Source organism: Thermobia domestica, chromosome 1 (assembly GCF_964235325.1).
Source record: "Thermobia domestica chromosome 1, izTheDome1.hap1.1, whole genome shotgun sequence".
NCBI lineage: Eukaryota > Metazoa > Arthropoda > Insecta > Zygentoma > Lepismatidae > Thermobia > Thermobia domestica.
Window position 1 is genome coordinate 117,548,213 of NC_137454.1, and position 26,918 is coordinate 117,575,130.

At 34.2% G+C, this 26,918-nt stretch overlaps 1 protein-coding gene across 2 annotated transcripts in view; it reads left to right on the plus strand.

Moving 5' to 3' along the window:
- Positions 1 to 25,259, plus strand: part of SecS (Sec synthetase) — a 48,603-nt gene extending 23,344 nt beyond the window's left edge. For both annotated transcript variants that reach the window (XM_081762320.1, XM_081762330.1), the window contains exons 3-10: positions 5,315 to 5,444; positions 9,757 to 9,900; positions 10,283 to 10,441; positions 12,076 to 12,340; positions 17,470 to 17,591; positions 20,485 to 20,670; positions 21,128 to 21,268; positions 22,181 to 25,259. In XM_081762320.1, the coding sequence (XP_081618446.1) occupies positions 5,315 to 5,444; positions 9,757 to 9,900; positions 10,283 to 10,441; positions 12,076 to 12,340; positions 17,470 to 17,591; positions 20,485 to 20,670; positions 21,128 to 21,268; positions 22,181 to 22,497 (1,464 nt within the window). In that variant the 3' untranslated portion in view covers positions 22,498 to 25,259. The remainder of the gene's footprint in view (positions 1 to 5,314; positions 5,445 to 9,756; positions 9,901 to 10,282; positions 10,442 to 12,075; positions 12,341 to 17,469; positions 17,592 to 20,484; positions 20,671 to 21,127; positions 21,269 to 22,180) is intronic.
- The last annotated feature ends 1,659 nt before the right edge of the window (positions 25,260 to 26,918 follow it).

Genomic DNA, 26,918 nt, shown 5'->3' on the forward strand with positions numbered 1-26,918 from the left:
ATAAGTATGTAAAGTATATATTATATTATGCTGCATGTATGCAAAATGTAGTATGTAAATACTTCTATGCAAGAATAATTGGTAAACTTCTGGATCAATGTATATCTAAACTAAACTTTCTAACATCACATCAATTACAAGTACATAAAATTCTCTCTCTCTCTCTCTCTCTCTATCTATCTATCTATCTATCTATCTATCTATCTATCTATCTATCTATATATATATATATATATATATATATATATATATATATATATATATATATATATATGATTTTCTGTAGCCAAATTTTTAGGTTACATAATTCAGGTTGCGATTCTTGACACAATGCAACTTTTTGGCGTTAATTTAACGTCGTAAGACAATTGGGGAGTACATGAATTGGAAAGTCCCGAACTTGGTCAGAAAAAAAAAAAAGAAAGAAAAATAGGATTGAATGGGTAAAAACAAAAAGACGTGGAGATATAATCAATTAGACACTTCATCCACCAGAAAATAGTGTAAACATAAACTCTCTGTTTTTTTTTCTAAAGGCATGACTAACAATTCTCATAATTTTACATTAGTCAGCCAACAAAAATAGCAACGTCTGAGTAGACTTTATTTAGTTTCTAAATGAAAAGAAAAAATGTTTATATCTAAATCCGTGTATTGTGTTTGATTTTTTATTAACAATAAAACGAATCCAAGACCGCAAGCTTCAAACATATTGCTTGGTTCCTAATCCATAATTTTCTTAAAATCGGTAAAAGTGTATTGATTTGTTCTTTTGTCAACTGCTAAATTATTGAAGAAATCTAATCTGTTGTTGTTGTTCTTGTACGTTCTAACACTAAAATGAAGTCAAGTATTCATACACAGAAGACGTTTCCACAGAAGACGTATCAACAAAAAAATGTTTAGAAGTTATGCAATTCAAATATAACAATTCAGAGTATGTGTATCAGCGTAAGTTATATACAGAATGGCGCAGGGAAACGGGAACTTTTGAAGTAACGTAATTAGCGCGAATAAACACAGGAAAAACATCTATTGACGAAAGTGCATGTATACAGTATGCCATTTATGTTTTCATTACAAAATGTCACAAACTGTCTCTTTACTTCGTAAAGATGACATGAAAAAGATGTGCTCCCTTTCGGCGTTCACATTATAATAGCCTGTTATGGAAAGTACTGAATTTTCGGTGTAGCATGTCTCGGGGAATGACAGCGATTTCGTCTTCAATATTTTGTTTCAATTCTGAATAGTTGCAGGGCGTGTGCAGTCTTTAAGATGTCTTAATAGGAAGAAATCACATACACTAAGATCAAGGGGCTCGCAGGCGATGAAATGTCACCGTCATGTGAAATGACGCGCCTTGCAAACAATTGACGAACGACTTCCATCGACTGTCGAGCAGCATATAAAGTGGCTTCATCTTGCTGAAACTACATATTTTTTATGTTAAGATTAAGATCGTGGAGCCTCGGTGTAAAAACTGTTTCAAGCATACCAACATGCCCAGCAGATGTTACTGTTGTTGCTATGCCGTTTTCACAAAAAACTAAGGTCCAGTTACACCATGATATTATACTGTAACCTTGGCGCAATGTAATGGACGCGTATGAAGCTCACAAGGATTTTCCTGTGCCCAGTAACGGAAAATCTATTTGTTAATGTATCCGTTATTGTTAAAGTGGGCTTCGTCTGACATCCATATGTTGTTAAGGAAATTGGCTTCCTTGTTGATTTTAGCCAACACTTGTTTACTAACTTCCTACGTGACACAGGGTCTCGTGCATGTAATTTCTACACAATCTGTAACTTATAGAAGTGGAACTTTATTCGTGCAGTATTCTTGTACGCTTCTTCACCCAACCTCTAGCGTAGATGCATGTTGTTGAATGGAGCGGCAAGGGTTGCTTTTGATGGAAACTCGAACAGCTGCAGGGGGCGCGGTGGCTCAGTGGTAGAGCGTTCAACTCTGGTGCTTGGGGTCCCGGGTTCGATCCCAGCCCCCGCCAAGTGAACTTTGTGGTGGACAAACACCGTGCTTGTGGGTTTTCTCGGGGTTCTCCCATTTCCTCCCACTTTCTTCATTCCACCATTTCACTCATCTTTCATCATCACCGTCTCCTTTAGCCTAACCGGCATAACCGTGGGACGTAAAACTCAAAGATTTCATTTCATTTCATTTCGAACAGCTGCAATGTTGTCTGGGCTACGCACTGTTCGAACGCCATTTGAAGGCTTCTTGTTCAAGGCTGAACAAATTTCTTCAAAATTACGCACCACTCTGTAATCGCGTGAGCAGATGAAGCACGTCCATGACGTCCTAGCTGGTAATGCTGTCGAAATATACTTTGCGGAGCAATCACACTATCACCCTGCTTGTAAAACGATCTCAAAGCAATAGCACATTACGCACCATTCCAATGCTGCATGATTACTAAATGGAAACACGTTTACAACACTCATCGGTTTTGAACGACTGCTGGCACCTACTGTATTGCCAACTCTAACGTTCAAAATTTTCCGTTTTCCTGCACTATCCTGTTCCACCTGCGCATAAGACATTGACTTTAATAATCTTCAAAGATCTCTCACACACATGCACAAAGTAACTATAAATCATGATAAATATCAATATTCCGTATGGTTCATTGTTTCCGTGTAGAGACAGAAGGACAAAATTATGCATACAAGTCAGTTTTCTTTGTTTCCATGAAAAAAAAAAAGTATAACTTTAAAGACTAGCTTTTTTTATTGACAGTGGTCTAATTTGACCCTTGAACTAGATAATGGGGGAGACAAAAGATTGAAATTGGTGCACAATAAGCAACATAAATTCTGAATCTAAAATCAAAAGAAGATTGCGTCCAGTTTTCTTAAGCTAAAGTCATAAAAGATCAAAAGTTAATTTATAATTAATCATAAGACTTGGGGTTGCGGAAAGGGTGAGGAGTCAGAGGATCAATCACATAACATATGTCAAGTTATCAATTTTCACAATAAAACAATCACAATTTTGTCAACTTCTTTGGAGGATAAGCGATAAAAACCAAGTGTCCATATTTTCATTTTGGTTCTATCATATTCAAGTGGAGGGAGTCTATTGAAGTCAAAAATCAAATAAAGGATCAAGATATAAGAAACCTAAGAGGGATAAAATCCGTATCATATCGATTATATTTTTAAAATTAAATGGTTTTGTGGAAATAAAGAGTCAAAGTGTAATGGACCAAATTTTCCGTTACAGAAGTTTTGGTACTTTAATAAATAATGACATTTTCATCTCTTTATAATAGCTAATTCGAGTATGAGAAAAAGAATTTCTAGAATTATTTATTTAATTCCAAAGATATATTATATTCAGAAGTGCCATGGATTTATAGTTCTCTAAAATATATTTCGATTATTTTAATATTCAAAATTATAATTTCTATTAAATTGTTTTCCTTTTAAATATTAATATGTGTAAATGAACAATGTAATCCAATACGATGTAATTATGTTTCTTTTGATGTTTGTAAACATATGTATGATATTAGGCTTAGGAAGTAACTTGTTAGAAAAAAAAGAAAAATAATACACAGTTGTTGTTGATTAAAAGATGGAGATATATAAAATCTAATTGTGTATCGACGAACGATATAATTTATAGACAAACGTCGTTAAAGTGAATACAGCTTACTAGTTGTATATTCCAGTCAAAAGTAAATTTCCAGATTAGGGTTTAGTGTTGTATTGTGATATGTATAATAAAATAATTATGTGCGAGTAAAAGAACTTCGGTTCCCTCAGCTACTGCTCTCACCTCAGGATGAATAAATTCTCAAAGCATCTGATATCTAGCTATATTTCTGTATTTATACAACTATTGGTCGGAAATCAAACTAATAAATGTTATATGGTACAGTCTGATTATGTTGTCGTGAAAACAGTAGTTTCAATTTCGTTGTAGAGGCTCTGAGTACATATACATGTACTTCTTCTGATATATATATATAGTCGACTAGTGGTAGTGATGATAGATTCTGCCATTAATGAATATTTCTGAGTTCGTGCCTGATGTATGTGTGCCGGACTGAATATTATAGTGATTGGCGCTAGAATCTTATAAGTAAGCCCTAGATCGACCTAACCTTAAAGATTGCCACTATCTATATGTAGAGAGAGGAAAAGATTTAAGAATACATGTACTCTTGTTTGCTAAGCTACTCTTTTCAGTTTACAGCAACGTACCATCTTCCGTAGTAATAGATATTTGTGTAACAGAAGAATAAGTGCTGAACACGTAATAATCACATATAGGGATTCCAATCCTAGGCGAACCCGGAAAACGATATCCGTAAACTGTAAATCTTTTGAAACATTTTAAAGAGAATGTTATAAAATTTAAACCAATAGATGTAAGGTTAGACCATGACCACCCCCCTAATCCAAAATGTTAAAGAGATACGTGATTCTTCCCAAACAATTAATTTAAAAACATTTAAACCTTTGCAATAACAGCAAAATACGTTACTGATTTCTTGAGCTTTTCTTCTTCCAAAATTCGGAGAGGAACGAAGAGGGTAATGACATTTTCCCGAAAAGAAATTGATATAAGTACATCCAAATTAATGTCAAGCAGCTTAATTTAAAACATTCAAAAAACTGTCAGAATTTGTGGGTTTGGACTTCTGACCCCTTTCAAGTTTGGAAGGGGGGGGGGGAAGGAGGACATGCTTTTACAACATAATTTTAAATCGAAATCGTGAACAGTTTTAGAGAGGGTGTAACCTTATTCAGATATATTTGGCCTGTAGGGTATGAATTTGTTCTTTGTCAGATTTTGACATTAACCTTACCCAACAGGTACGTCGTTCTTCATGTATCCATATCAAGTTTTGGGAAGGATACAGTATATGTCCCAGAAATGCGTGGGGCATACCCCGGGCCATCCCAAATTTTGTTGAATCAGCAGTATGAAGAACGGAATCATTATTTGATTACCCTAATTACAAAATCTTAAAGCAGTTTAAAAGCCAAGTTGTTGGATAGCAGCTACATTAACCTATATAATAAAATTTGGACCTACAAAGTACTTGTAATAGACAGCTGTTGCGAAGGTTACGCTAACCTTCTCATATAAGTAATGGTTTATAGGTTATAATCGTTTATATTTAGAAAACTATGTCTGTAGAATAACATTACTAAGAATAAGGAATAAATGAAATAATAATTAACAAATACTCTTATCCAGTACTTACTTCAGATAATTTATTTGTAAGTTTTTTGTATGTTGTTTACGATACAAGTAATTATTTGATTTTATTTTATTCAGAGAAAATGGCCAGAAGAGGGCTGGGATGACACAACGATCGAACTCTTTCTCACAGACTTGGCTCAGATGGATAGTAACAACTTCCCTGGGAATTGTGGCATTGGAGAAAGAGAAGCTAGGATTGCATCAGGTGAGTCATTAGCAGAATATTTGTAATTGATGTTGGCTGTTTATTTATTGTGTAGTTGGTCTCCTATATTTCAGAACTTAATATTTATTAAATCCGAAGATCATTATTAACCACATAAATAAACATAACTGCAAAGGTATAAATTTTATATAATGATATTATTTTATATAATGATATTATTTTATATAATATAATTTTATATTATATTTTATATACATAAGCTGCGTGCAGTCATTTCACTTACTTGAAATTCTGATTTCTGAATATCCCTTACATTTCCAAACTTTCGGTTTTCGCCTGGAACCTTGTTCACGGAGGGTAAAAATAGGAGTATAAGCGATAAAAACACCAAGATAATATAAACGAGTGGACTTACCGAGTTAAAACAGTTCTATCACTCCCAGTCACACGTCTAGATTACCTGGCATCACACGTCTAGATTACATGGCACAGGTACTACCACTTGACGTGTGACTGGCAGCTTTTCCTGAGCATGTTACTATATTGTTTGTTTTATTTTATGTTGTAATCTTTCCTTAACGTAGTATTCAATAATACTAAAGGTACGTTTTTTGTACAATTGAAACATAAGCATACCCATATTAGAAAATGAATTCCAAATGTACTGCTGCGAAAATCTACAGGATGAGTTTTTTTAAGTTGATATACCCGTGTAACTTTTAAATTAATAACCAGGGCATGGATCTTGTTGACCTAAAATTTTCTAAAAAGTGTCCTATAAAATGATTTGTAAAATGCCCCTAAATTCACAAAAATTGACTTTTGACTTTTTTAAAAAAACATTTATTTCGTTAAACATTGACATTTTTTGAATATCTATTGGATTTTAATTACTATTTCTCACTATTTTCAAATGTTTTGTTTCAGTTAGTTGCGGTCCATTGATCATTTTTTTTTAAAGCAATAATATTAAAACTAAACTTTGCCCAATTTAGTAAATAGTTAAGCATTTCTTTGCATTACAGTTATATAGGCCTGTATCCAGTTAAGCAACATACAAACATTTTGTAAGCTGTGACACAACAAACTAAATCAGGAACTTTGTAATCGTCACAAAATTTTGCTCATACCTTATTCAGCATTACAGTAGATAACTGTGAACATGCGCAAGTTCTCACGAGTGAATGAGCGCCTGTTGTCCGCTAGCACACTCTTATATTTGGAAAAGCTTCTTTTAACGTCAACAGAAGCTATGGGAGCATACTTGAAATGAACTATGTCATTAGGGCTTAATCTTCAACTTTGGAGGATAACACTTCACCTTGCAGTACACTTGAAATTGCACACAAAGTATTGTATCCGTTGTTTCTTTCCAGCACACGTTTCAATTTACACAGAACATTGTTGCCAACATCATCTGACACTTTTTCCAACGCCACTTTTGTTTCTTGAACTACAAGTAAGGATTCCGCAAGAGAAGCACCTTTTTCCTGAAGACGCATGATGGATGTAGGCAGGAAACTGAAATTCGATTTTATATATGCCAATTGACACTCTACTTCACTGTCGGGAAACATATCCTGGGCATACTGGATTGCCTTTGCGTCTTGGAATTCAAATAAGTTAACAACACGTTTTACTACATCAAAATTATCGCAATAATAAAGCGTCGATCCAGGTTCCGCATCTCGTAACAACATGTTGTGATGGTAAAGGAATGTTTGGCGCAGCAGATTTTAATGTCCTTCTGCGGGATGGACCCTTCACAAATATCTTTTTGACATTCGAAACCAAGGAATCGATTTTAGGAAAAAATGCCCATGCTTCTTCTGCCACTTGGTGTAAACTATGAGCTAAGCATGTTACATGAATCATTTTTGGATAAGATGATTTTATTGAATTAGCAGCCTTAATTATATACGGAGCAGCATCTGTTAAAAAGAGAACATGGTCATGTTGGAACCTTCAGACCAAAGTAGGGACATCAGTTTATCGAAAAGTTTACATATTTTAAAAAATGGTTGACAGATTCCAACACTTCACTAGTTAGCAAAAATGTTTTTCTAGGTTCGGCGGCTTTCATTGACCCAACAATAACATTGGCTATATACCGTTCCTCCACATCACTAGTCTCGTCTATAGAAACAAAAAATTTCTGGTTCCGAAATTCCTCTCTTGTTTTTCTTGGGGGGGCGCGGTGGCTCAGTGGTAGAGCGTTCACCTCTGGTACTTGGGGTCCCGGGTTCGATCCCAGCCCCCACCAAGTGAACTTTGTGGTGGACAAACACCGTGCTCGTGGGTTTTCTCGGGGTTCTCCCGTTTCCTCCCACTTTCTTCATTCCACCATTTCACTCATCTCTCATCATCACCGTCTCCTTTAGCCTAACCGGCATAACCGTGAGACGTAAAACTCAAAGATTTCATTTCATTTTCTCTTGTTTTTCTTATTGTGTCCTCGTAACACTTGGATATGTAATTTTTCCTAAGAGTCGATTCGTCTGGAATGGAACGACCTGTATGACGTTCCAGGAAATCCCACAATTTCACGTTGTTGAGTTTCCAAAGAGGAATGTTGAAGACACAAAAACTTCACACAACTCTTTTGAAAACTCCGAGGATTTGTGTACTATTCGAAGCACTCTACACGTAACAACTGCGAACACTTCTTCGTATGTTTGTTTTCTGCTGCGCGTAAATGTTTTTCGCGGCTGATATACTTTTGCACAGTGATTGTTTTCTCTGCTGCCACTTTTACTTCACATACCTTGCAAAACGATACTGCACCGTCAGTACTGAAAACATTCTCACCAAATTCAGAAACATTCTGTCTTAAATGAGAAGCTGTAGATGGTTTAGGCCTCGGCATTGTACGTATTGAAAGCGTCAGTTCACTCCTGAGTTGAAACTAGGAAGTACATTTAAAGAAGAAAAGTTCGCAAGTATAGACTGTATACACGGGAACAATAGATAAAAGTTCTGTTTAAAATCTTTGTACGCCTTCTAATATATTTTTAGTTACTCACGTCATCACATCCTTTGTGGTCAACAACCCAAAACCATTTACTTTGGCCACCTATCAACTCCCACCTCTCGTCAACCAGCTACAGCTTAGTGTTCATTAGCTTGTTAGGAATGCAGTTTTTCCACCCCAGTAGTCAGGAAACAGGAAAAGAGATTATTTACCTTCGTATTTTTCAAATCCGTAAACAGTATTCATTTTAAGATTTCCTTGGGGGCGCGGTGGCTCAGTGGTAGAGCGTTCACCTCCGGTGCTTGGGATCCGTGCTTCGATCCCAGCTCGCGCCGTGTGGACTTAGTGGTGGGCAAACACCGTGCTCGTGGGTTTTCTCGGGGTTCTCCGGTTTCCTCCCACTTCCTTCATTCCACCATTTCACACATCTCTCATCATCACCGTCTCCTTTAGCCTAACCGGCATAACCATGGGACGTAAAACTTCAAGATTTCATTTCATTTCATTTTTTTAAGATTTTCTTATGTAGAAGAAAAAGAATACAAAGGCCATTAAGTGACCTAAAAGTTACCTGAGCTGTGGTGGAGGCATCCGATATTTGAAAGCGTGTGATATTGTAGCGTCCTTAGTTGGCAATATGAAATAATAAATTTAGTATTGTAAATATTCGTATAACATGCAGATTTGAAATATGTGATAATCTGACGTAATGCAATTTGAAAAAGTGGAACTTTCTGCTTTCTGTTTAATTGGCAACAGTGTTCATTTGTTGGTATTGTAGAGTACCATTTGATATTTGCTTCGTACAAAATCTTTATATATATATATATATATATATATATATATATATACCGAGTGTTCAGAAAGTAGCTATGCAGTGCCATGTTGTGGTGTGCTAAGTGATGACTGATATGATTGTCAATTAGTAAGACAACTTTTTTCCATTATTTAACATATTTGAACCCGACCCGACTTGACTCCATCGGATTACTTTCTATGGGGTACATTGAAGGAAAAAGCCTATGAAGGCAATGGAAAATAAAATACGGCAAGTTATGAACTGTACAGTTACTTTCTGAACACCCTGTATATATACTGTAGAGATTCACTAAAAATTCTTTGAGGTGTAATTAATTACCATTGGAATTTGTAAAAATGCTTTACTTTTATTCGTACAAGTACTGTACTTCCAGCAGTTGTAATCATGAATTAGATTTATATAAAATCACTGATTTATTATTAAACTCCAACTAAACGATATCAGTTTAAGACAAGAATTAGGGTAAGTGATTTAATTCAGAATTTTTCATTATATGTAAGCGTTTTATCTTTATGTGGTCATAATAATGATGTTTTTTTTTTTTTTTAAATTCATCGTAGCCCTTGTTGCTCGCCGTCACTACCGTTTAGGTCATGGAATCGGTCGATCTGGTGACCTTGGGGAAGTTCAGCCTAAAGCCGCTGGATCAAGCTTAATGAACAAACTAACGAATTCCTTAGTTCTTGATGTCATCAGATTTTCAGGTACGTTTACGGCTGATGAACATAAAATGAATAATTGCCACACTCTTCTAAGTATCAGTATCATCCATTTAAAATTAATTTAGTCAGTGTCCAAGAATTGAGAAGCACTACATCAGACTATGAATAAATAAATATTGGGAAAGTCTTTCGGTTATCTTATTCTGTAGCTTAACCGTTAAAATCTTACAATCTAACTACTTGAAATTAAAGATTACACTATTTTTACGTGCTTATATTTAAATAATATAAATAATTCCGGTCGATATTACATAAGAAAAATGGGGAATCTTAATTACTAATTAGTAAGTTTCAACGTTTAATTTTAAATAATCGTTGTCAATCGGATTTAAGTTACAAAATGTGCTCTTCTTCTTTTCTACAGGTGTTAAAACAACGGCTGGCTGTTTCGTTGTTCCAATGGCAACAGGAATGAGTCTTGTGTTATGTATGCTTACTATTAAACAACAAAGGCCACAAGCAAAATATGTTCTGTGGACTAGAATAGACCAGAAAACTTGCTTTAAATGTATAATAACGGCTGGTGAGTATCCAACAAGTATAATCTTTTTTTGTACACCACATGACGTTAGTAATGCAATCAGGTTCAAAGATGTATGTTCATTTACCGTTTAGGAACCATATATACAGTCAGGTTGAAAAAAATGACACCAATCCCTTTCAGAAACTGGATATTCTTACTTATAGATTGAATTAGATCTAACAAATGAGAATCTTAGTTTGGCCAATTAAGTTCTTTTATCAAGCCAAAGCTTTAAAGTTTTCACTTTACGATTGCGAGAATATGACGTCATTCAATAAATAGTCTAACGTCATTCAACGAACTCCATACTCGTAGCCATGTAGTAATGTTTTGGTACCTAGACAAACAAAGGTTTTACAAAGATGAAGGATATCCGACTGTTGGCTTGCGTTCTACCTGATGATAAATGTATATATCTAGTATTTTTTTTTTTTTTAAAAAGACACTTATGTAAGTATCCTTATATAGACTTAATAATTAATCCTTTTATTTGTTGGTCTCTAAAAAATCTACATTACAAGCATCCAATTGCATTTTTATTCCTAGAAGCTAGGGTAAAATTATTTTAAGATACGGAGATCACAAAGACACCTTTGTTTTTAAGGTGACAGTGGAAATTGTAAGTATATAAGAGATTTTTCAAATTTCTAAACAGGAAGTAAGTTAAAGTAACGTGTATTGTTCATAATTTTCTGCTCGGCTGATTTAGACTTTATTTATTTATTTATTCGTGATATACAATATGAACATTAACAGAAATTGCTTGAGGACTTATGGGAAAAGCTTAAGACTAAGTTTAGAGTTTTATTTTTATGATAAAAATTATAGTGAAGCGTTGTTGAAGATTCGTATATTTTTCGTCTCGTAAGGAAATATATTCTAACTACCTTTCATAAGATCGTTATTTCGTTTTAAAATTCATTTTCAGAATTTGAACCTGTAAGAGTGTAAAGAATTGTACCCTAACCGAAACTTGCATGTTCACGTTCGTAACAAGAAAAACAGATATCTGGAAGAAAATATGTAGACAATAACTTCGTTTTTCTTTTCTTTCTGTGGCAGTCTTATTTCACTCTTTACCTTTTTATCATCTTGATAATGCTATTAAAAACTACAGCGAAAATTCAGCTACTAGCAGAATTAGCTAATAGTAGATTTTATCTACAAAAAAGAATCAGTTTTCGAAGGCTACAAAATACTAGTTGCTCGATAGACCATAAGCAGAAACAAATTTCATAAAATATTGTGTATTGTAAGGAAACGAATTTTTATGTGCAACTTTTTAAAGTTGTTCAGTTAAATACTAATTTAATCCAAATATGATTTCGGTAACACACTAAGGATGCAAAATAATAGAAACCAAATGTAATTTATATGTTTGTAGAAATTATTTCTGTAGAATTTCATTTATAAATTATTTCTTCAGTGTTTTATTTATTCGACAGCCATGTGTCGAATACTTCTCTCTAAGGCTTTCGGGTTCAGTCAAATACAGAAAAATAATTTCTACAAACAGCGGACATAGGTAAGATTCATTTGTTACTAATCTTACCTATATCCGCTTCAGATTCTATTACATCTTATGAGGTTATATGAAAACCGTCTAACTACTGTTATTCTTAATATTATTAAAGGATTAGAACCAGTGGTAATTGAAATGTACCCAGTAGGAGATGAATTGAGAACCGATCTTACGTCACTGGAGAGTCAAATGGTAACTCTTGGTCCAGAAAATATTGCCTGTGTGCTCACTACAACCAGTTGTTTTGCACCACGAGCTAGTGATTCGTTAGAACAAGTGGCCATTCTTTGCAGTAGATATGATATACCTCACCTTGTGAATAACGCCTACGGACTTCAAAGTTCTCGATGTATGCATCTTATACAAGAAGCAGCCAGGTGAGTTGGTAATTAGAGTTGGATATGTCAGAGGTTTTAGTTTATGTGCTCTTTCAAAATTTTATAAATTTAAACATCATAGGGGGGGCGCGGTGGCTCAGTGGTAGAGAGTTCACCTTCGGTGCTTGGGGTTCCTGGTTCGATCCCAGCTCGCGCCGTGTGGACTTTGTGGTGGACAAACACCGTGCTCGTGGGTTTTCTTGAGGTTCTTTCGTTTCCTCCTACTTTCTTCATTCCTCCATTTTTTTATTCATTTCTCATCATCACCGTCTCCTTTAGCCTAACCGGCATAACCGTGGAACGTAAAACTTTAAGATTTCATTTCATTTTAAACATATATCCTACTTACTGTGATGTGGTTATCATACTAAGATCTATTCCAGGCAACCTGATAGGAAACTCCCCTTCCTCCCACCACTCTCCAGTACGGAGGGGAAATCAAGCCGTTGACCTTCACAGGGAGGGAAGCTTTTCTAATAAACAAAATCGTGTACACACTAAATTCGTACGTCAATTCGCTCGCACCTGATGGTGAGAAAGCACTGACTGCTGTTTTTACCTGTCAACCCCGAATAACAAACAATTACTGTTTTCAATTGTTGTCTTTAAGAAAAGTATTTTTTACTATTTATGTATTAAAGTTTTGGCTTTAGTCCTATTTATTAAATTGCATTTCTAGAAATAAGAACTAATTCGTTATAAAGTTAATTTCCATCATTGTTTCACTTAAGAATCGGGAGAAAAAGCAAACCAATCCTGTCGACATTCTGTCTTTATTTACAATTTCAAGAAAGGTAATCTTCTGGCTGTCTGAGTATCGAGTGCGCAGACTATCGACCTGTGCAAATATTGTATGAATTTAGCGTGTGTGGTAACCATATTATATATAGTGTCGTGTGAAATTAGTGCATATTAAATTGTATTCTGTATCCATTATGTTTTGTATAGTTTATATTATCTGAAACAAATTTTAGTGCATATTAAATTGTAAATAATTGCGTATTTAGTGCTTTGTGAAGCGACAATTCATGATGCTTGCAGTAGTTCTGTGATAAAACATGAGCCCGGGACAGCGTTACGAAGTGGTGAGAAGCGTTGCATTTTGAATATCTTCCATGCTTTAAGAGAACAACACCCTAATTTAACTGTTGAAGAATTCGCCGACATGACTGGGAAACAGGCAAGTGTAGGAAAGGCAACTGTTTATAGAAGTAGGCGGGAGGCTAAATTTAATGAAAATAAATTAAGAAGTCTCAAAAATACGCGTACAAGTACTTCCCCTCTCGGAAAACTATGACGACTTCACGAAATCGGCAATTCGATCAAAGGTACATCAGGTCTTTTCCCGTAATGAATTGCCAACGTTAAATAAAATTCTGATAGCTATAAATACCGATGATGAACTGCCCTGCTTTTCTCATTCAACTCTCCATAAACTGTTGAAAATAATGAAATTCAAGTATGTATAGCACCCATTAATTGCATTGACCTCCAGACAAGAGTTCTGTGAGAACTAAAAACTTTTGTTGGGGCCGTGGTGGCTCCGTTGTAGAGCGTTCACCTCTGGGGCATAAGGCCCTGGTTCGATCCCAGCTCGTGCTTAGTGGGCTTTGTGGTGGACAAGCACTGTTTTTGCAGATTTTCTCGGAGTTCTCCTGTTTCCTCCTACTTTTTTCTTTGCACTGTTTCATTCATTCTCGTCATCACAGTCTCCTTTAGCCTACCCGGCATAACTGCGATACGTAAAACTCAAAGATTTAATTTCATTTCCAAACTTATGTTACTCTCCCTCCCCCTCAACGGTCGTCAGGACTGTTGACAACTCCGTTTTTATTAAAATAGTCAAGTAACAATTCAAAAGTCAATTTCCTCTATTATCAATTGGCTTAACTCAAGGCCAACGAAAGGGCCGGGTGAGGATTGCAACCACACAAGGCGCCAAATTTTAGGGGATTTTAGGGGCGTCAAATTCACTATGATGGTTAAGCTCCAATATTATAATTTTGCTTGAAACGACAGACTCAGACATGGGCCTGTTCAAATTACATAGCATCTGCAGTTACTATTTCGTGTCAGGCTTCAATCAATCTGGTATTTTTTTTTTCTAAGTCCACCATAACAAATTTTCCCCCTTAATAAACTCAGAAGACTCCAATGTTGATGAATCTTGTATGTATGATGCTTTACCGTAAATTTATCGCCGCGTATTAATAAACAACAAACAAAAAAATATACTTTGCCACCATCACATCAGGTGTACGTACGAAGAGAAAAACGTAGGAAAATGATTTCATTGAAAAGTAATTAATAGAAACCAGGGCATTTGCCTGAGTTGAGGCGCCCGGGGCGAGACGCATTTATTCACTATTATCAGTGTGTATACATATGGTTATTTTTCTTCTGGTTCTTTTTAATGTAAGAACACATGTATATAAGAGAGGAAACAAGAAGTTTTTATTATTATTATTATTATTATTATTATTATTATTATTATTATTTCAGGTTCTATTGTTATTATCTTAACGCACTGATAATTTACCCATACATATTGTACTTGGTTTCCGATTTTATATTATGAAATTCATGTATCAAAGCAGTAAATACCAATTCAATTACCAACCCTGACATCCTTTGCCATTCCAACATTATGTCATAACCCCGACTGCCAAAAAAGAAGGAAAATAAACAATACAACTGTTCAATAAAATTTCCATTAAAATGACAAATGTGCTACTTACTCACTAATACAGGTAAATGTCATTAAGTGTTTTAAAATACTCAATGTTATTATGAAAGTTGTAATTTATTATTTAGGCCTAGACATATTTAAATACACTCTATACCTCCGTGTGCGGGGGCTGATGGTGGAAGACGGAACACCAACATTCACCTGTACTTGAGCGTGGTGGGGGAAAAAACTTCTTCTTTTTCCTATCCTTTTATGTGAAACAGACAATAACTTCGGATTCGTATTTTATAGATTTTGATTATTAAATGATATTTATAGTTATCATTAATACTAGTCGAGTTTATACGTTATTTTAAGCTAGACAGCCAATATTTGATATTCAGTATTTCGAGAAAGTGTCCTGGAACTTGATATACCAATTTTAATAATAAATAGTCTGTTTAAAATTGCGAATGACCGATGTGGAAACAAAGTTAGCTTAATATTAATTTTAGTGTACGTTTCACAAATTCATATTCTATTACCATGTGATGTAACTTAGATTCACTTTATTGTTGTTCAGTTGAAACTTGTACTGCAAAGAATTCTAACACGACTGTATGTTCTTCACATAAATGTAGTTTTAGAAAAGACCGAAAGAGTATGCATACAACGGCTTTCAGAAACATCTGGTCATTCTTTCCTGTTTTAAAAACCTTCTCACAGCTATATACACAATATTTTAATAATGAAGTTTACAATAAAGTTCTGAAAGGTAAACGTCTTAAATTTAGATCTTCTGAGAAATAGGAGTACACAGCTTTTCAAAGCTGGGTGAGTGGCTAGAACTTTCTTCTTCGAAAGAATGAAAAATGTACGACGGAGCGAACCCTGTCTCTTGCTTACCTTGTTGGTGTCTTCATCCCAATCTTTCAGGAATACTAGATACCATATTTCTACTTACGTTTATCTAAACGTACTTTCATATTTAGTTTCAAGTTTTAATTAGATTATTGTGTTTGATTCTAATGCCACTAGCGAACATTTTTCACCAACTAAAAAAGTCTGAAAATCTAAAGCATTTTTAAACCAAGAAGTACAAAATTATAAACATACTGTAATTTTTGTTGTTGTACTCCGTTGTCACTAGCTTAAGGTAGAAATTTCGTGTAATTTGTAGTCAATTTGCAGTTTAGAAATTCTTCCTCATGAAGAAATAGTGAAAAAAGAACTAGCTTCACGTATACTATTCCTCGCGTTGTATAGCATGTTTAAGCAAAGAAAAAGAAAATTCTGGCTGCACATTTAGCATAGAAAAGTCGTGTTTATTCCTACCCATCAGAAGATTCGAATCAAAGGCTTTGTTTTCTTCACTTGTTTCAAACATTTATTCTAAACCTTATTATTAAGATATTGTGTCAATAGTTGTGAGAAAGTCTTTAAAATAAAGAGAAGAGTGACCAAGTCCCTTTGAATGTAATTCTATGGATATAAATTTGGTCTGATGTAAATTGTTTTATTTATGTGCAGAACTAAAGTGACTATTGTAAAGGTATGAATACGCATTAATAGACTTCTTGAATTTTGTTGTATAGGGTCCGGCAGAAAAACCTGACAGCTTTGAAATTGAAATTATAACTAAATTGATTATTTCACATTTGATCTTTTATTTCCCATTGAAATATAACTCAAAATGTCTTGCTTACAACAATTAGGTATGAAACATACCACAATTAATATGAAACTTACCGTCCCTACTTTTTGAAGATTACATTTTTCACATGATTTCCTCAATATTCTCTACAATTCGAATGGTGCTCGGTTTTCCTGAAGTTTTCTTCACAGCGCACTTTTATTCCCGAAAGTTCGTAACCCACAATGTTGTGTTGCGGCTTGGAACACTGTGATTCAGATAAATGTTGAATTGCCCATGCCGAGTAAGCCTATCACTGGCTTGAAAAAATGTCTCCACGATGAATAATCGTTGTTTTGCTGTCTAACTCTGTATGGCGACTGAAATGATTTGAGCTGCTGACTACAATATTACAGTCAACCTCAACACTCATATCTGTACAGAATTGATATGAAAAAATAAAGATAGAAAAGAAAGGAAAAAGCAAAATTTCCAGTTTCGCCACTTGTAAATACGGCTCTCAGACATGGGGAAAACGTTTGATAAAATGTCAAAATGTAATTTTTCAAAAAGGTAGATAGGTTTCGTATCTAATTGTTGTTAAGCAAAGCTCTTTGAATTACTCTTTAGTTGGAAAATGAAGGATCATATGTGAAGTATTCAGACTAATCACCTTTTTTGTAGACCTCTTACTTTTGGACCAGTCTTCCAAAGAACTTTTTCAATTAAGATATTCATGTACAACCTTAAATTTAACTACATTCCACATTCTTCCTGAAATATATTTACTGATATGCTTTAATAGAAATTGTTATATTTTCATTTCAGAAAGGGAAGAGTAGACGCCTTCGTGCAAAGTACGGATAAAAACTTCTTGGTCCCTGTTGGTGGTGCAATAGTAGCTGGCTTTGAAAAAAGCTTTGTAGAGCGAGTTGCAAGGATGTATCCTGGTAAGCTATGCTTTCTTTTTTAATTTATTTATTATTGTCTCGTTAGGTGTTGTTGAAATGAAAAATTCGCATGAATGTTCATTCGTTACCTTTGAGGGAGAGGTTGTTACTAAGATTTTTAGAAGCATGCTTTATAGAGAGAGAGAAAATAAGTTTTTTAATGTATGGATCTTTGAGATTAAGGTATCGAAAATGCACTTTTAAAAGCCACGTCTTTTTTGTTGCTGCAGTTTTTGAGGCAGTGTTTTCTACAATATGTTAGGCATCAAATGAACCTTCAAACAAGTGTTCTAACTGTCTCCTCTTTTATTTTAAAATTTTAAAAACGCTTATCCTATATATAAGTGATTCACTGATCACTTGTTTAGATAGATGCAATCCTCTTCAACAGGGAACAGTCAAAACTCAGTACTGCATAAGGTTTATTTTCCGAATTCCACGAAAGTTTATTTTCCTGGTGGTATTTTGATCTGTTAAGTGAAACTGTTGCTAGTTACTCCTGAGAAATATTCCTAATTATAATTGACCATATTACAGGCAATGTTGCTCACTGGCAGCACATGATTAGCTGTTTTAGGACAATGTTGCTTGGAAATAACAAAATACGTTAAAAAAGAAAATTAATTATATAGCTGACTTATAAAATTTATTATAATTATATTAATTCTTAGTCGTTAGATTATTTCAGTACTAGGACAATTAAAGAAAAAATATTGTGCTATATTAGCGTTGGCAATCTAAATTTCCACTTTAACAGCTATATCCAAATGTCAGTTCACTAAAACGTCTTACGGCAACTGATGTGTGGATCTATCTAGTATTCTTTCTTATTTTCTTACTCTTCATAGTGCGTGTCGGCAGTGGTGTCATTCGGCCGATTCGTTTTAATCCGTTGTTGAAATTTCTCCAGTTTTTGGAAGCGATCGTTAAAAGTGTCCGGTTGTTAAATACTAATCGTAGAACCGATTGTTATATATTAATCATAGAACGGCTGGTAAATGATTTGAATGTTACCACTGCATATCGGTGATGAGGGTTCGAGGCTTGAAAGCTTAAATGTATGTGCTAATTAAGCGCTAAGGATTAGTAGTCTAAAAATTGAAATATAATGTACCCTCATAATCCTCTTCATTCATACTAAGATAATTTTCACTACTTCAACTATTGGTATTGTCAGGGAAAGGAGGTACAAAAGAAAAATGATGAAAGGGGGCATAAGAGAAAAAAGTATGAATAAAATTTACAAAAGCTACACAGTATCCAGGCATTTTTTGCATTGGGGAATAATGACTCAGTAATTTCATGTAAATATACCTTATTCAGTAAAATTATTCCTTGTAGCTTTAATTACATGTTAAAGCATATAAATACCACGTTTGTAAAAGTTTTTATTTCTAGAGTAAAAAACAAACAAACAGACAAAAAAATGTACTATCACCCGCGTGATAGTTTTCGGTTTCGGAACTGTTGCTCACGCAAATGGTTGTCCATGGCCAAAAGCTATGGATCAATGTCCGGAGAGTAAGGAGGATGACTCCAACCAAGTGTGGGGGTCCCCTTCGTCGCTTTCGCACTATGAGGTCTGGCATTGTCTAAACTAGTGCTGACTGCTTCTGACGCAGTGCAGATGCAGCACTTTGCAACTGGGACAAGTACACCTCGGTTGTGATGGTTTTGTCACTCTCTACCAGTTCAAAGTGTACAATACCAGCGATGGTCCACCAAACACAGAGGAGTACCTTCTGTTGATGAATGTTTTGTTTGATCCCATACCTCAGGTGGTCCTTTCTGACAACCTTAGGTGGTCCCTTCTTGAATCACAGCACGATGCCAGCAGCATCCATGCTTCGGAGTAATAATGTAGACACTTTTTTTTATTTTTTTATTATTTTTTTACCGACTACTTTCTATTCAATTTCCAGAGGTAGCTAACCTTAAAACCACGTTTTGTCGTGATTCTTCTTTGTGGAGGATCATCATCTGGGCGAGAAGTTCTGAGACCATCAATTCCTTTGAATGTCCCAGAATGTTAATTTTTCTGTTAGTTTGTTGTTTTATGTTGGTTTTGTCTTAATTAATTACGACATTCGACGACTACTATCTGTTAATAGCACCGTGTTCTTATTTTAAAATACTTTGTAAAATATATATGCCAGTCGATTGAATTTCTAAACCATGGCGCACTGACCAGAACGCAGTTATCATTTGTACTCTCAAAATTATTAAAGACTTACACTATTACTCTCTTAGTACCCAGAGCGAAAGAAATGTATTCCCGTAACAGTTGGAAAACTGTTTTAAGAGGAGCGCAAGCCTATATAAATAACACTTGTCGGAAAATTTTGGAAAGGTATTTCTTTAAAGCACAGAATTATTTTCAGTAGTTTTGCTGAGAAATTGAACTGAAAACTAATAACGTTCTAGATATGATTATTATGTTATCTTGTAAATTTGTTTACTGACTTCAGACATATTGTAAATAATTTCAAATTATAGTAAAATTAGAATTGATATGTAAAAGCATCGTAATATTCAGTTTTCCATGTCGGGGCCGCGGTGGCTCAGTGGTAAAGCGTTCACCTCTGGTGCTTGGGGTCCCGGGTTCAATCCCAGCCCCCGCCAAGTGAACTTTGTAGTGGACAAACACCGTGTGCGTGGGTTTCCTCGGGGTTCTCCCGTTTCCTCCCAGTTTCTTCATTCCACCATTTCATTCATCACTCATCATCACCGTCTCCTTTAGCCTAACCGGCATAACCGTGGGACGTAAAACTCAAAGATTTCATTTAATTTTTCATTTCAGTTTTCATGTCGCGAACTAGTTAACTGGTACTGTTATTAATGTTCTGAAGTATAAGGGTTTCCTACATTATTTCAGTGCGTACTTGTTTTGCAGGTCGAGCTTCTGCTAGTCCTTCTATGGATGTATTTATAACTCTGCTCTCCCTTGGTGTAAATGGTTACAAAAATTTAATCTCGCAACGGAAGGAAATGTATTCATATTTAAAAGAGGAATTGACAAAAGTTGCAATGAAGCACGGGGAAAGGCTTTTAGAGACAAAAAATAATCCTATATCACTAGGTAAGTTTATATTGGGGTTTGCCTTTTACTGGTAAGTCCTTCAGGGTAATGCAAACTGTATACCAGTAGGAATCGAAACAGCAAATGGTAAATTATGGAAGTAGCTAATTTTTTTGTAGTTTGTGAGTTGTACATGTTCTGACCGATTTATAAGACTTAATTGTGTAACTTCCGTAAGCATTCCCTCCAAAAATTTCCTTTATTTTCAGCATTTCATGTAATAGTAGTAGTTCAACATTTACATTAAGATGAAAGTTTATTTTACGATCATTTATAGTATTAAAATTGAATCAATCTTAGGTGGTGGTGTGCATTTTTCAGATAGTATCCCGTGAAAACCTCAATTTAGTCAAGTAATAATAATGATAATAAAGTTATTACATTATTAACTTAGTAATTTTATATGTATTGGTAGCAGTGGAATGCTTAATATATATTTTTTTTCGTTCTCTTGTAGCCATGACTCTTAGCACTCTGTCTGGAACAGATAGCAAGTCTATTACTATGCTTGGATCTATGCTTTTTCTGCGGTGTGTATCGGGAACACGAGTTATTTCAGGAACAGAAGTGAAGGAAGTGGCTGGTCATAAATTTGTTGGTAAGTTTTCAGCTAACTGCATATACATTCAAGAAAATATTAGTGGGACATGGCAAGCCTTGGTAAAAACCAAGTAACTTGATTTCTAATTATTGGATACTTTCTTTTTAAACATTATGTTGTGCCTCCTTCTCTTGATTGTAACAGAATAAGTGTGGATGTTGCTTAGTAAAGGAAAGTTTTCATTTTCAACAGATTACACATGTCTACAATGTTTTTATAGCATAATATATTTCACGTGATGCAAATAAAACTAAGCATTCTGATATTAAACACTATTGGTTTGTGCATAGAGATTAGATAAAGAACGTAGTAGGAAGGTTTCTAAAAGCGAAAATTTGAGTGAAACGACAAACTTTATTTAGAAAGTTTCCCGTATTCGCCCTGCACGGAATGCCTGTGATGTGAGATGGACCTCGCATATTGATTCAAGCTTTAATCGTAGTTGGAAGCCCACAGTAATAGTTTGTAACCTTGGTGTTGTATAATGACGCAAAATACAAAAACTCGAACTCAGCTTAAAATCCTCCATCCATACACTCTCACTTCCTTCAAGACAAGATGGAAACATATGTAAATTTTCTATTCTGAGCCTTTAAATTACGTATGTTATATTTTTCCTTAACTTCATACCTTCAGTTTCACCCTCCTCCTCCCCCCTTCTTCTGATGGTGATGGTGATGGTGATGATGATGATGATGATGATGATGATTATTATTATTATTATTATTATTATTATTATTATTATTATTATTATTATTATTATTATTATTATTATTATTATTATTATTATTATTATTGGTGACTACTGCTTTTAGATTTTGCTCCTACTAATTTATAACTCGTACAGATTGTACTCGTACACTATATTCATACTTGCTAAATATGTTTTTTTGTTTCTTTTCAATATAGGGTGGGGAGCTCACACTAATAACTATCCAGTGCCGTATTTGACGGCGGCGGCAGCCATTGGTATGAAAAAATCGGATGTGGACTTATTTGTACATAGGTTGGACAAAGTAATTAATAAGTTGAAGGGGAAGGCGCCTCCGACCCCTACATCCGTCGAGGAGTTTGTGATGCGGAAGGTGATCGAACAACGAGATCGAGATCGGTCGTCGAGGAGCGAAATGTCGTCACAAAGTGATCGAGCATGTGTCAATGGTGAGAATGCCGAAACCAGTGCAGGCACTTCTCTAGCCAGCAGTAAAGACAGTCTGAGGAAGTGAAGGTTCCTGGAGCTGTTATTCATTGGTTTTGTTTTTATTTATTTATAACTATAGCTGGCAAAAGGTTTCGGTCGGCTGCTGCCTATGCCGTTTTGTTTTTCAAGTGGCATAGGTATTCAAGAAAAGAAGCATGTTTGCATGGAGTTCCTTTCCAGTCATTTAAAGTCTGTGGTTCCTTTTAATAGTTACTTGGGCGATATTATTTTGTGTGTGCTAGAAGAGCTAAAGGTATATACAGGGTGCTCAAAATAAAACTTTGAGATTTTCATAAAAGTAAGTACAGGTTATGATTTGCATAGGTCGAAACACATTTCCTTTCAGATGAATAGGCGTAAAAAGAAAATTGATCTTAAAAGTTACTTAAATAAACATATCTCGAATACAACTGGACACATTGGCATTAGGTGGAATTAGAAACGTAATTATAATTGTACAACATATGTGTGTTGAAGTGACAAAAGCGATCACTTTGCCTCTAGTAACAGCTATTGTTGCTACTTATCGGAAGAACTATTCCATGTGGTCATTGTACACGGATGTTTTTTTTTTCTTCCTAAAGATAAAATTTCACACTTTTGTCAAAATGAATCTCAAAATTATTGTAAATTAATAGAAATGAACAAACATGTACGATGTATTTTGTGTAACTAAGTATCATACAGTCAATTATCTAATCATGTACAGCTCATTAACCTATTGAGCAAGGATGCGAAGCGTTTTATCTCGATATCTTCAGTTAGAATCGGCTGATGGTGTTTTCTATTTCTTGTTATCATTATTACTCCTATTCGACTATTGTAGAGACATCGTGCTACTCCGTGACTTCACAGTTTTCGAGATACCACCATTTCAGTTAAGATAAAGAGCAACTCTTGAGTAATCTTTGCTTCGAAAGGAAACGTTTTTTGACTTAAATATATAAGACCTGTGTGCTTACTTTTGCAAGAGCTATTTGTCTCTTAAGTTATAGTGTTTTTGAACACCTTGTGTAAGTCCTCACCCAAATAAAAAAGGAGATATTCCAATTGTGCAACCAAGACCACAGTTAGTGCTTTTCAGAAGAGAGGAAAAAAATGCAAAATGTGGCCGTAAGTGTGGCGATATATAATTGTAGTTCTCTATACACAAAGACACATTTACAGTAGGTTCAATGAATCATTTTTGTCTTTTTAATGCCAAAGAAAAATTAAAATCTTAAAAAATAAAGAAAGAAATGTGGATTGAAGACTATATGCAGCTTGCTACTATGTAGAAAAATATTACGGGTAAGGTTATGTGTATGAGTTAGATTCCCTGCTGTTTTTAAAGTAACTTATATCTGGTAACACTGCATACATATGAAGAAAAATATTCTGTCAGTCAGTATCTTTGCTCGCGTACATGTATATGCTTCGTTTTTGAATTTTGATGAAGAAATTATTATAATTTTTCAAGAACACGCTATCCTCTTTTAAAGTATGTGAACAGAGCACATTGGCTATTATAGGAGCTACATATTATGTTTTATTTCTTAGAAATGTGGTGACATCCATTATCGTAGCATTGTACCATTTGAATTTTATTAAGCGCGGACGCAAGACTAATATTGAACATATTATCATCACTGAAAAAAGTCGTGACTAAAAAGCAGAGGGATCTGTAAGGCAATATAATAAGAATGTACAAATAGTTTTTTATTTAAAATGGCGCACATTTTCTATTGAGCATATGGTGTAATATTTGTTCATACTTTGTATATTTTGTCTGATAATTATTATTAAGGGTTTATTATTAAGGGAAGTATTTGTTAGCTATGTAATATATATATACTTGTAATTTCTATAATTACCATTCTTGAAGTTAATTTTTACATAAAGTTAATTTTTTAATTTATATGGTTCCTTCATATTTTGAAAAGGAGATGGAAATAATCTTATTAGTTTCGTAGACGGTATGATGAATATTGATAATATCTTTACTTTTGTCTTTTCGTTTTGTGTTTAAGATAATATGTTGACTGAATACCAGATTCGTGCTAAGTTCCAAAAATGGAAAAATTTGGTTTAATGTCAAAATGTGGCGTATGTGTCTAACACTGCTCAGTAAAAAACTCTATCTAGTGTTCCCTGTGGAAGTAGTTCAAATGCGCATGGGTATATGTCCCATGAGTTCTGAAGTAAAATATGGGATTTTTACTTAGCATGTCCATTTTGGCACTTAGCACGGATTTTATAGTCGGTCTACATATGATCTCATTTAATCAACTATGTATCATAAGAATATGGATAGAAAATATGTTTTTACATATGTAACTATTTAATATTGTCAAGTTCTGTTCTCGTGTTTGTTGAAAGAACTAAATGAAATTCATACATGTTTAGTGTAAATTCGCAATTATGTATAATAATAAGGTAAATAAATTTCACAGAATTTTGCGTATTTTTATTTTTAGAATCCTTATAATTTCAATATCTTATGCAATCCTGATATTTTCCTTAAAGCAGACGTGGCTTTTTGAGTAGTAAATCGAATGGATAAGTACATGTTACTTCTTTAATATCTTCTTCACAGATTAGATTTAACAACCTCTTAAAGACACTACAGAAATTCCCAGAAACTCACACTCAGTTGAAAAGTACACTGATAAACTGATAAAGAAATAATGAGAGTATTTTCCTACAAATGTATTTACAAAATTACCTTACCATTATAACTCACAGTAGCCAACCACTGTATTACATTTCTTGCACTTATGATGAAAAATTGCTGAATACGTCATCTGACGTATGATGAAAATAGAAAAAATAGAGTATACTCAAACCAACTAGAATTAGTGAATGTTTGGTGATGTTTTATAGCTTAATTTCCGGTGGGAGCTCATGTTGTTCGGATCCCACGTTAAGTTGTATGTCCGTGTCTCATATCGCCTTGGTGTTAAAAAGGACGTTAAACTCCAAAACCACCAACATAGATTAATAATATAATTTCAACTTACATACAATGAGTTTAGATCAAGGTTTAGCTCTGACTCTCTAAATCTAATAAAGTAGGATTCATAAGTAGAATTTCCGATTTGTGAGGTGGTCTTATGGAGTAACTGTTTCATATTAATGAAATATCAGGATTATATGAGTATTGAAATCGTAAGTATTCTAACAGTAAAAATTCGCAAAGGTAATGCAATTTATTTTTTATTATACATAAATGAAATTCAGTTAGATATATTTCATTCATTTATTGTTAAATGTAATAAGGAGATTAATGTTCTTGTTTTAGTTACACAGAGGAATTTTCAGAATAAAAAGGGATATCTTCGAGAATTTTATGGAATTGGACGATTGGATTTATTTTGTTTTTTAATTTCTGTGCCTGTATGCTGAAATGTGGGTATTACTTTAAGCTTCAAGTGGATTATTGTAACGAAAGTTAGATATATTTCGAATGTAGATAAAAACTGAGTTCAGTTATTTATAATATATCGTTTGCTTTTCTTTAAAGATACACGATTTGTAGGCTATACAATGAGGTGTAAAATCAATATTCATCAGCACTTTTGAGTTCGATTAGTTAAATTAGGTAAAGATTTTTGTGGTCCTATTTTACTGGAACAATTGAAATAGAGGATTGAAGGTGAGAATAAAAATTCTAGTCTGATCAAATTTTGTTCCTTGTGTTTCTGTCACATATTATAGAATGATGTATTTTAGTAACAAGATGGTCTATAATGTGATAAGAAAAGTAGTGTCGGATCTATGTTTATTTAATTGTTGAAGAAACTATTTAAAAATAGTATTATGCTGTACGTGAAAAATAATGTTCTGATTGCAGTGTGTTGAACTCAAGGCATATTTGTATTGCGAGTATTGCTATAAATAGATTACTCGTACCTTGATCATTTTAACTTTGATGGCATTCCACAGTATTAATAAAGCAAAACTGACCAAACCACCAAATACATATAACACTTGCGTAGCACAGTGGATATATCACGTATAGGTATCTATGATAACGTGTCTGGTAAAAGCAAATGTTATATTGCTGAAACTGTTGCATGTATTATTAATGTATGTTTGGTGGTTTCGTCAGTTTTGTTTTGCTAATAGTATAGATTGTTCGTAAGTAATGTTGCCAAAGTAATATTTTCCAGTTACATTTTTCTTTACCGCAATGAAAGGGGAATTTGGAAGTGTTCCTCATTACCATATAATATTGGTCGCATGTATATTGAAAGTTTGAGGTACATTCATTGATGTATTTATTTAGACGTACATAAGCATTTCATGCATATTTTCATTACCACTCCAAAACATCCCCTGATGGTAACAGAATAGAAGCGATTATCAGCAAGGGATAAAGAAAAAAATAGATGTTCCATTGAATTTGATGGTCACGCGTAAGACAATGAACACACATTATTTTGATATATTTTAACTAAATGTTAT